Raw genomic sequence first — 12,158 nt, forward strand, 5'->3', positions numbered from 1 at the left:
TATACCTTCTTTCTACTCTGCTTGTTATGCTGTTATTGTACTGATTGTTTTGCCTTGCCAATAAAAATTACTGATACAAAAAAAAAAGCCATAGAATAGGAGGCAATGTCCTATTGTGAATTGAGAACTGGTTAAAAGATAGAAAACAGAGAGTAGGCCTAAATGGTAAATTTTCCCAATGGAGAAAGATGAATAGTGGAGTGCCCCAGGGATCTGTTCTGAGATCACTAGATTTTAACATATGTTTAAATGACCAGTAAATGAGAACAATGAGTGAAGGGATCACATCTGCTGATGATACAAAATTATTCAAAATTGTGAGAAATTGCAAGAGAACATTGCAAGACTATGAGACTGGGCATGCAAATAGAAGATGACACTTAAAGTGGATAAGTGTGAAGTGATGAACTTACGGAAGAACAATCTAAATTATAACTACACATTGCAAGGTTCCACATTAGGAGTCTCCACTCAAGAAAAGGATCTAGGCATCATTGTGGATAATAGGTTAAAATCCTTTGCTCAGTGTGCAGCAGAAGCCAAAAAAGCAAACAGAATGCTAGGAATTAACAGAAAAAGAATGGAGAATAAAACAGAGAATATCATAATGTCTCTGTATCACTCCATGGTGCATCCTCATCTTGTGTTCATATATCATACACAAACAGAATGCTGGGGATTATTAGGAAAGGAATGGAGAATAAAACAGAGAATATCATAATGTCTCTGTATCACTCCATGGTGCATCCTCATCTTGTGTTCATATATCATACACAAACAGAATGCTGGGGATTATTAGGAAAGGAATGGAGAATAAAACAGAGAATATCATAATGTCTCTGTATCACTCCATGGTGCATCCTCATCTTGTGTTCATATATCATACACAAACAGAATGCTGGGGATTATTAGGAAAGGAATGGAGAATAAAACAGAGAATATCATAATGTCTCTGTATCACTCCATGGTGCATCCTCATCTTGTGTTCATATATCATACACAAACAGAATGCTGGGGATTATTAGGAAAGGAATGGAGAATAAAACAGAGAATATCATAATGTCTCTGTATCACTCCATGGTGCATCCTCATCTTGTGTTCATATATCATACACAAACAGAATGCTGGGGATTATTAGGAAAGGAATGGAGAATAAAACAGAGAATATCATAATGCCTCTGTATCACTCCATGGTGCATCCTCATCTTGTGTTCATATATCATACACAAACAGAATGCTGGGGATTATTAGGATAGGAATGGAGAATAAAACAGAGAATATCATAATGTCTCTGTATCACTCCATGGTGCATCCTCATCTTGAGTTCATATATCATACACAAACAGAATGCTGGGGATTATTAGGGAAGGAATGGAGAATAAAACAGAGAATATCATAATGTCTCTGTATCACTCCATGGTGCATCCTCATCTTGTGTTCATATATCATACACAAACAGAATGCACGGGATTATTAGGAAAGGAATGGAGAATAAAACAGAGAATATCATAATGTCTCTGTATCACTCCATGGTGCATCCTCATCTTGTGTTCATATATCATACACAAACAGAATGCTGGGGATTATTAGGACAGGAATGGAGAATAAAACAGAGAATATCATAATGTCTCTGTATCACTCCATGGTGCATCCTCATCTTGTGTTCATATATCATACACAAACAGAATGCTGGGGATTATTAGGAAAGGAATGGAGAATAAAACAGAGAATATCATAATGCCTCTGTATCACTCCATGGTGCATCCTCATCTTGTGTTCATATATCATACACAAACAGAATGCTGGGGATTATTAGGGAAGGAATGGAGAATAAAACAGAGAATATCATAATGTCTCTGTATCACTCCATGGTGCATCCTCATCTTGTGTTCATATATCATACACAAACAGAATGCTGGGGATTATTAGGGAAGGAATGGAGAATAAAACAGAGAATATCATAATGCCTCTGTATCACTCCATGGTGCATCCTCATCTTGTGTTCATATATCATACACAAACAGAATGCTGGGGATTATTAGGACAGGAATGGAAAATAAAACAGAGAATATCATAATGTCTCTGTATCACTCCATGGTGCATCCTCATCTTGTGTTCATATATCATACACAAACAGAATGCTGGGGATTATTAGGAAAGGAATGGAGAATAAAACAGAGAATATCATAATGTCTCTGTATCACTCCATGGTGCATCCTCATCTTGTGTTCATATATCATACACAAACAGAATGCTGGGGATTATTAGGGAAGGAATGGAGAATAAAACAGAGAATATCATAATGCCTCTGTATCACTCCATGGTGCATCCTCATCTTGTGTTCATATATCATACACAAACAGAATGCTGGGGATTATTAGGGAAGGAATGGAGAATAAAACAGAGAATATCATAATACCTCTGTATCACTCCATGGTGCGATCATATCTTGAGTATTGTGTGCAATTCTGGTCACTATATTTCAAAAGAGATACAGCAGAATTAGAAAAAGTACAGTGAAGGGCAACCAAAATGATAAAAGGGATGAAATGATTCACCTATGAGGAAAGGCTAAAGAGTTTCGGGCTCTTCAGCTTGAAGATGTGGGAAATATGCGCTTGCCAGCAAGCCATTTCATCAGGGTTAAACACTAACTTCCCTTCTCCCTGACATTTGCCTGAATAAAAGCATCACTTGTGCTTAAGCCCCTCTGCCTAGGAGAGGATACCTGACTTCATGTATTTCTCTGGCCTATAATTAATCCTGTTAGCCTGAAAGAGGGGCTGGGTTTTCCCTAGTCAGAGGCAGGACAAAGTCAGGAGGTATAGATTTCAGCAGCCAATGATATGATCCGTGCACACCCCCTGAGCCAAAGCCAATGGTGTAATGACTCTTCTGTTGCTATGGGAAAGTAGCCAATCATGTAATGACACATCATCTGCCTTTGTATGAATGTACAATAAAAGGAAGAGGCTCGGGAGGACAAACCCTCTTTGCCCTCTTTGCCTTCCCTCCTCCTGCCTGCGATGAAAGCTCTTCATTACTGCTACATCTGGTGACCCGCGACAGTGATGATAAACTCCATGCTTATTTCGGCTGGTCATAGCCTAGATACGTATCGTTCAACAGATTTGCAATCGTAAGTATATTAAAGTACTTTTTAGTATATTTAAGTATTTCTCAGCAAGTTTGTTCCCCACACTCGTAAGAATGGGTAATGATTTGACTGTACAGCAGCGGCTACATGCCAGAAAGTTGCAGCAAATCATTAATAATCATTATTTCATCACCAGAAGAAAAATAGCGCAAGTCAGCCTGGGGGACTTAGAAAAATTAATAAGTGAAATAGCTTGCCGTTGCCCTTGGTATTCGATGGAGTCTGGAACTCTAAATACCCAGAATTGGATTTCAATCGGCAATTATCTTCATACGGCTCCCAGAGCTCCCATAAAACTAAGATTAATCTGGCAAAAATGTACAGAAGCCATCGAATGCAAAGAAAAAAAAGGTTTAAAAACAGCAGTTTCAAACCATGTGCTTTTAGAAGCAGGCAGACATACCCTTCCCCCATCTTCTCAGTCTTCCTCAGAGACAGCAAATTCTTTGTATCCTCAGCTCCCCATACCTACACTCAAGGCACAAGCCATTCACACATCTCCGCCTTCTTCAGAAAAGCAACCCTTGAGAACAATAGAGCCACCACCTGGCCTGGGTGGGGCGATTAGCATTGAATTTCAGCAGAAACAAAACCTTACAGAAACAGAATTATTAGAAGGACTTCAAGCCTTCCCCATCTCAGAAAAGAACCATGAACAAAGGGGGACAGAAAATGAAATAGAACATCTGGGGACACACACTCACATGGCTCCTGTGGCTTCCTCTGCATCCACCTCAGAGAAAATGCCCCAGGAAATAGAAAACACTGAGGTCAGAAAAACTAGCCTTCCTCCATCTTGCCTGCAAGCCCTTCCCCCACCAACCACCATGGGATTTCACCTAGAACATGGAAATCTCACAAGAGAGGAATTATTGAAAGGGATTCAAGCCCTTCCCATTACAGAAAGAAACAAAGAACTAGGTGTGGCAGCAATAGAGTTGAGTGCCATGTGCAGTGACTATGCCCCCAGGTCTTCAAAGAAATTAGCGTGTAAGATCTTGGGCCTGTGTTACAAGCAAAGAAAATATCATTATGAAAAAAAGGATTTAATTAGACTCCTGTGTTACAAGCAAAGAAAATATCATTATGAAAAAAAGGATTTAATTAGACTCCTGCGTTACAAGCAAAGAAAATATCACTATGAAAAAAAAAAAATAAAAATGGTTTCTCTTTACAAACAGTACAAATTTGGAAAAAATGGTTTCTATTCCTATTTGAATTGTTACAAAAAATCTGCATACTCTGAGAGTATTTCCCCCACACAAAGTGTATGCACAGCCTTATGTTAAAACTGTACTGAGATTTGAATAATATTCTGTGTAAATTACATGTGAAAATTTCCCTTTTGCAAAGTTTATTTGGCTCACATTTAAAATGACTCAATTTCTCTGAGATTTAAGTTTATAGTTTGAATTGCCAGCGCACAGTTTCTTATTGCAATTTTCCTATAGGAGAAAAATAGTATCTGTCTGCAAGGAACCAGTCCTTGCCAAGCCATTGTCTGTGGTCGATGTTATCTAATTTGTTAAACAATGCTATCTTTAAGTTCCTATTGACTGAAGGATTAATTCCTTGGGTGCAGTTCTTTTCTTTTGAGAAACACTGCTCCTCCCCCCCTTTTTCTGTAACTCTTGCTAGCCACTCATGGGGGAGGGAGGGAGAACTTTTGAAAAGAAAGAAAAAAAAAAACTGGACTTAGTCCTGCAGTTTCTCTCTAGTTTATATATGTTATAACTCAGACAGATTAATAGTAGTTACAGTCACTTTAGCATGCAGCAGACAGAGCTGAGCAAACCGCGTGTTTAATTTCCTATTCTAATAATTATAAGAAGAAATTCTTTTCTGATATTCCACATTGAAAGTAAGCTCAGAGTATTATTGATTGCAACCTGGAACAATAGTTGCAATCTATAAAGTAATGATGGGGTCTCCACTAGGAGGCGCTATGTTATTCTACAAGTTATATTATATTATTGTTTTAATAATTCTGTTGTATAATAGTTTTTATTTTTCAGACCTACAGACCTTCTGTATTAAGGACACTTCAGTTTTATTTTCTTTTTCACAAATTTATACAGAATTCTGAACCTTATAATTTTTACTGACAGAGGTTGCTACATCTAAAGCAATCCCTCCCAAGCCTTTTCTTGCAAATCCAAATTGATTTTATTAAATTGAATAATAGAATTGATTTCTTCAAGGTTAAAAAAGTAAGAATTTCACTTTTATCCTTACCTTAGTAAATTTTTGCTGTATGCCAGTTTTTAATATTTTCCAGATTTACAGCCTTCCTGCCATGAAGAGATGTGAAGATGGACACTTTGCAGTTTATTTTAACATTTTCAAACATTTTTCTAACGCCTTTTGACTTTTGACTTTTGATCCTTGATCTAATTTTGTTTTTGATAACTTTTTGATAAGATTTTTAGCTCATATTATGTGTTATCTGTTGTCTGTCTTGATGCAAGAAATATTTGCAGGATGGATGAATATGTGTCAGTTTTGTGTAAATTAATATTTGCAAGATGAATGAATATATGTCAGTCTTGTGTAACATATGTTTAATGTAATGTCTAATATACTTGTCATTTGATTCTGCTTACTGCAAATGACTTTTCCTTTAAATGATTAATTTACATTTATTGCTATTTTACTGAATGAAAATTGATCACTGCATAAAAAATTCTTGATAATGGGCCTACCCTATGTTCTGAAAACTAAAAATGGCTCTGCTTACTGCAGCCATTCCTTTGCATGAATTTTGTTAATTGAATATTAAATACTTATTTGGCATCCCCTACAACACCACAGGGCAAGCCATTGTGGAGAGAGCAAATCATACCCTTAAGAGCTCTGGACCAAACAAAAAGAAAAAAGGGGGATTGCCCCTGGATTTTCCCCCTGAACAAAGTATTGTTTACTTTAAATCATCTAAACATATCAGGTTCACATAAGAACACAGCCATGAGTAATCATTATGGGACTAGGGTTAGTCACCCACAGCCATCAGTTTTGTATAGAATATTTAATGTCTGGTACGGTCCCGTTCCCTTAAAATGGGGAACGAGGATATGTTTCTCTGCTTGCTTCCACAGGTATCAAGCCGTGGAATGATGGAAAGGTGTCCAGGTCTACAGGACCCGATCCCCAACTTCTCCCTGAGCCTCCACAGCCCTCAGAAGGACAGAGACCGGATTCCTTGCAAAAAGCAGCACCACATGACCTGGGGACAGATCAAGGCCCTATCCAACCAATCTGCACAACTCTTAGAACAGCAAGGCCTTGAGAAAACTCCAGAGAACTTATTAGCCGCTTTTTCTTGCCTGAATGCCAACTCATTAACAATTGTGTTCTGCATCCTCCTCCTTTGCCTTATTTCTCCAGCTATGGCGATTTCAGAACAAGGACTCTGACAGGACAACATGTACATCCTCGAATCAGAACTTTTCACACCTGTTGAATCGAACAGACTGTTGGATCTGCACACACATGCCAACCCAAGCCTGCGGAGAACTACTGATGCATGCTGTACCATTTAACCTTACAGTATGGACTAATTATCCTTTACAGAGAGGTTTTCATTAACTCTCCAGTTAATACTACCATACTACACATTGGTAGCTGTATTCAAGAGACTGCCGCTCTTTGTTGGGACTATGATACAGGGGATGGAAAGGGAAATCAGGTGGGAAATATCCATATTGTAACTGAACTTTTGTATTAATCACTGAACACTTGCATAGTTATACCACATATATGTATGCAATTGGCAGATTTCAGGATGTGCAGTGGGAGACCCAAGCAAGTACAGAAAGTATAGAGGGGATGAAGGATTTACCTTTTGTAGTTATATAGCCCAAATGATAACCAATGACATGTCCACTAATCTGTTAGGAAACATATGGATGTTATGTGGGCGTAGAGCATATATGTACATTTCCCCAAGATGGAGAGACAGATGCACCTTAGGCTACATCCTCCCCTCATACTATGCAGTCAAAATTTTACCCAAAGCAAGGCTCCGTAACAAAAGGGAGGCGATAAATAATCCCATAGAAAAGTATACAAAAACTCAGATAGCTAGAAGCCAGTTTCCCCCAATGGGGACAGATATGAATTACAGAGACTTACACATCCTAGCTAACTGGACGACTGCCATATTTAATCAGACAGTTCATGCATTAAAACTACTTACAACAAAAGTCTCTCAGATTAGAGAAGTAGCATTCAGAACAGCTATACCTTACAAACCATGTTAGCCTTAAAGGGTGGTGTTTGTGCATTAATTGGATCTCATTGCTGTGTGTACATATCAGTTTATAAAGCAAACCTTACACATACCATAGAGCAGATAGAAACCATGGTTGCTGATGCACCATTTTCAGGCAGAATACCTACTTCTCCATGGGACTGGCTATGGTCCTGACTCCCTGATATTTCTGGTCTCAAAAGGGTGATTTTTATTATAATTACTGTAATTATCTTAATTGTTTGCCTGTGATGCTGTATTCAGTGCATACCCAACCCTCATATCCATATTGAAACCTTGTTCTCAGCCCGGATACAAAGATGTCTTGTAAGATGCCTAATAGGGAATCCGGAGCCCTGCAGAGTTGGCACACCACCTGCACCAGCTCTGGGTGATATGGAGATTCAGAAGCTCATCGGTGGCTGGCACACCACGCCGAATCAGCTTTCTTCTCTCCATAATCCCTCTTCCCCTATTTCCAGCCCATACCAAGACATAACAGATTTCAGTTAGGGTCTAAAGCTTTACTGTGCTGCCCTAAACAAAAACAAAAAGGGTGAGATGTGGGAAATATGCGCTTGCCAGCAAGCCATTTCATCAGGGTTAAACACTAACTTCCCTTCTCCCTGACATTTGCCTGAATAAAAGCATCACTTGTGCTTAAGCCCCTCTGCCTAGGAGAGGATACCTGACTTCATGTATTTCTCTGGCCTATAATTAATCCTGTTAGCCTGAAAGAGGGGCTGGGTTTTCCCTAGTCAGAGGCAGGACAAAGTCAGGAGGTATAGATTTCAGCAGCCAATGATATGATCCGTGCACACCCCCTGAGCCAAAGCCAATGGTGTAATGACTCTTCTGTTGCTATGGGAAAGTAGCCAATCATGTAATGACACATCATCTGCCTTTGTATGAATGTACAATAAAAGGAAGAGGCTCGGGAGGACAAACCCTCTTTGCCCTCTTTGCCTTCCCTCCTCCTGCCTGCGATGAAAGCTCTTCATTACTGCTACATCAGAAGAGACGGTTGAGGGGAGATATGATAGTCCATAAAATAATGAGTGGAATGGGTAAATGCAAACCTGTTGTTTACTCTTTCAAAAAGTACAAAGACTAGGGGTCATGTTATGAAGTTATTAAGTAGTACATTTAAAAAAACAGGAGAAAATATTTTTTTACCTAGCATATAATTAAAGCTCCGAAATTCATTGCCAGAGGATGTGGTAAAAGATTTCAGTATAGCTGGGTTTAAAAAAGGTCTGAACAAGTTCCTAGAGAAAAGTCCATAAACCATTATTAAGGTGGACTGGGATAAGCAGCATGGAATCTATCAACCTTTTGGGATCCTACAAGGTACTTGTGACCTGGCTTGGCCATTGATAGAAACAAGGTGCTGGGCTTGATGGACCTTTGGTCTGACCCAGTATGACAAATCGTGTGTTCTAAATAACAGAATACAGTGAGAAAGGTCAAAGAGAGAGTTTATATTGGAGGTGAACAACCTGGTCCTCGAGAACCACAAAAGACCTGGTGCTCAAGATATCCTCCGCTATGCAACAGGCTTATCTAGAAACATAGAAACATGACGGCAGAAAAAGACCGTATGGTCCATCCAGGCTGCCCATCCGTCCAATTAATTTAGCATTGTAATTCCCATCACTTCCTTAGAGATCCCCTATTTTATACCATGCTTTCTTGGATTCAGATCTGCAAACACTTACTCTGAGAATCAGATTAATTTGCTTTTTGCGCCCAGTACATCTGTGCTTTAACTGAAAGGAAAGCAATAAATGTAACCTGTGGAAAAGATTCACAACCTACCTTCCTTTTCTCTTCATCTGAGACATCAAATTTGAAAACAGTAGAGTTCTGCGGAAGAAAAACATTATATTAAAAAGAGATTGCGATAACATTATCCTTGTTAACCAGGAACTTCCAATACCACATTACACTAGCAGTGGTGGTGAAAGATTTTACATCCCTGAACCAAATCCCCAATGCCATCCAGACCTAGAGGTGAAACCTTCTGTATCCGAACACCATAGGAAAAGCCACATTCCCGAAATCATATTACATTCCTTTCACTGCAGAAACCCACTGTCTGCCCACTGTTGTCTTCTGTCTTCCCTTTCAAGTTTTCACAACTAGGGAGCCTCTGTGCTTATCTCAGGTTGTCTTGAATTCTGTTTTGGGTTTTGCCGCCACCACCTCTCTCCTGTAAGGCCATTCCTTCAAGAAGTATTTTCTCATAGTACTTGAGTCCACCTCCTTACAGCCTCATGCTGTTTTGCCTCTAAAAAAAGGTTTATGTCTTTTATTTTTTTTATTTATTTTTAAAATATTTATCACTTTACTGATTATAGGTCCCAAAGCAATTTACAACATAATCATATTAAAAACAATTAACACAGTTTGCTAATTGTTACATGATGTATAACTTTGAGGTGTACCCCCTCTCTCGCCTCTCCTCTACACCAGTGGTCCCCAACCTTTTTTGCACCAGGGACCGGCTTCAAGCAAGACCATTTTTCCATGGCCCGGCAGGGCGGGGCAGGGGCGGGGCTTTGGTCATATGAGGGCGGGGTTATGGAGGGGGTTGGATTTTAGTGCACACTTATCATTTAATTATGACATTTATAATGTGAATGTGACTCAACTCACCATAGGTTCTCACATGCATGGCACACTGACCCATGATCGTCATGGGGCTAGATGTAAAAGTACAGTTTGTATCCACGGGAACCCCCCTGACCCACAATAATGGATGTAAAGCAGAATTACGACATTCCCCATACAACTCACCCTACAAAAAAGATATTCTGGTTCTGGTGTTATCTCAGTAACCGCAACACAAACTCCTACTTCCAGGCTCAATAGCCCTACTTATGAAAAGACAGCAGTTTACCACCAATGCATGTCCTCTGAGAAAACACAACAAATAAGACTGATAAAACTCTTACATCTAGTAAAATATCTCGGTAACAGACACAGAACTGACCTAACATACTCCCAGGATCTGTAGTAATGCACATAAACTAATCCGCACACAGTTACACCTGTATTATGGAATACACTCAAACAGGAGCAACCCAATCTATGAAAAGGCAACACTACAAATATTAAATCAGGCCCTAAAATCCAATACACCTCTTATTAGGAAAACAGAACTAGCAAGCAGCTATAGATCCCCACACAGAAATAATTGTAAAACTATACTAATAAGCAAAATAAATGTTTCAAAACAGCTATGAACAGAATAACATCCAACAATTAAAAACTCATAAAAACTATTAAAAATTCTCCAAACACCAATAAAATATTTCAAAAAAGCAGTTCGGAGGCTGCCGAAGCACACTAAGTGCGGCCCGGAGGCCGCTGACACATTTTCCATGCTGCTGGAGCCGTGCTACTACATCCAGCACGGCCTGGAGGCCGCCGACATCACTGCAGTCTGCAGCAGGAGGCCAGCGATGCCCGGGTCTCTATACAGCCAGGAGGACGTCACCCGCACCCCCGTGCAGCCCAGTGGCCGCCGAGCTTACCCATGGGGAAGAAGGCCGACATCCCCGGTCTCGCCTGGTGGCTGGAGCTGCCCTCAGTCCACCTTCAGCGGCAGGAAGGCCGCCTCCGACGTGCTAGGCCTGGTTCCCGGCCTAGCTCATCTCCTGCACTCTGCATCGCAGCAGGGCTGCTGTCCAAGGTCCTGCCCTTCTCCTAAGGGGTGAAGCCGCGCCTCTTCTCCCTTCTTAAAGGGGCAGCATGGGAGTGGTGCTCTTTTGACATCATCTTGGGATCTGCCTCTCCTGCAGTATAAAAAGCTTCAGTCTTCACTTCAACCTTGCCTTCGCAAGGAGCCAGTCCTCCTTAGGACTTGTCATCTTCAGCTTCTCAAGGCACTTCATTCTACGAGGGATCCCGTGTCTTCGTTCTCCTTGGTCTCTCGTCTCGTCAAGCTTCTGTGCTCCAGATGTTCCTCCGTCAGATGTCTTCTCATCTAGATGTTTCCTTTTCTTCGGATGATCTACCTTCATGGCAGCACAAGTCTCCAAGAGATTCCAGCTTTTACCTTTCTTACCCTGACTGCGTCGCTGAGGCATTCCCTCGAATCCTAAACCTTGTCTGGATCCTAGGAGTCCCCTCTTGCCTCCAATCCATGAATGAACTCTGTTATCAGTCCTGTATTGGCGGGGTCCATGCCTGGCCTTGGTTGGCTTGCAGGGCATACTTTGTGCAGGCTTCGTCAGAGTCTTCGCCTCATCATTTCTTCTTTCTTTGTGGGGAGCCACCAGCGTGGTCCATGACCTGCTTCATTGGGTGAGTAGGACGCGTGATGTGGCAGTACCAACTGAGCATTCTGCAAGCAACTTGTGTGGGGAACCACTAGCGTGATCCGTGACCAGCCTACCCGTCTGTGTAGGCGAGACCAGTCTGGCTAGGTTGTGTAGGGCGCATGATGTGCAGTACTGACTCTTCAAGCAACTCGTGGCCTTTCCTGAGTTTCTTTCTATATGTGACCAGAGTCTTGCTTCGCTCCACATATCCAGATTCATGTCTCTTCAAGTTCCAGAGTCTCGTCTCACTTCATGTATCCAGAGTGTTGTTCCACTCCACGTATCCAGAGTCTCGTCTCACTTCAAGTCTTCGTTTGATGTCCTTATCCTTCGACCACTGTTCGCCTTGTCATAGTTGCTGCTCCGTGCGGCAGATCTGAAAGGGCTTGGAGTAGTCTAGGACCATTCATTAGACCAACATTGT

The 12,158-nt window shown here is 40.8% G+C and overlaps 1 protein-coding gene across 1 annotated transcript in view; it reads right to left on the minus strand.

Annotated features, from left to right (window-relative positions):
- Window positions 1-12,158, minus strand: part of LOC115089460 (synembryn-B-like) — a 161,345-nt gene that overhangs the window by 103,743 nt on the left and 45,444 nt on the right. Inside the window, exon 3 of the mRNA XM_029597551.1 lies at window positions 9,225-9,272. Within this exon, the coding sequence (XP_029453411.1) occupies window positions 9,225-9,272 (48 nt within the window). The remainder of the gene's footprint in view (window positions 1-9,224; window positions 9,273-12,158) is intronic.

The sequence above is a fragment of the Rhinatrema bivittatum genome, chromosome 4 (assembly GCF_901001135.1).
Source record: "Rhinatrema bivittatum chromosome 4, aRhiBiv1.1, whole genome shotgun sequence".
In the NCBI taxonomy this organism is placed as follows: Eukaryota; Metazoa; Chordata; class Amphibia; order Gymnophiona; family Rhinatrematidae; genus Rhinatrema; species Rhinatrema bivittatum.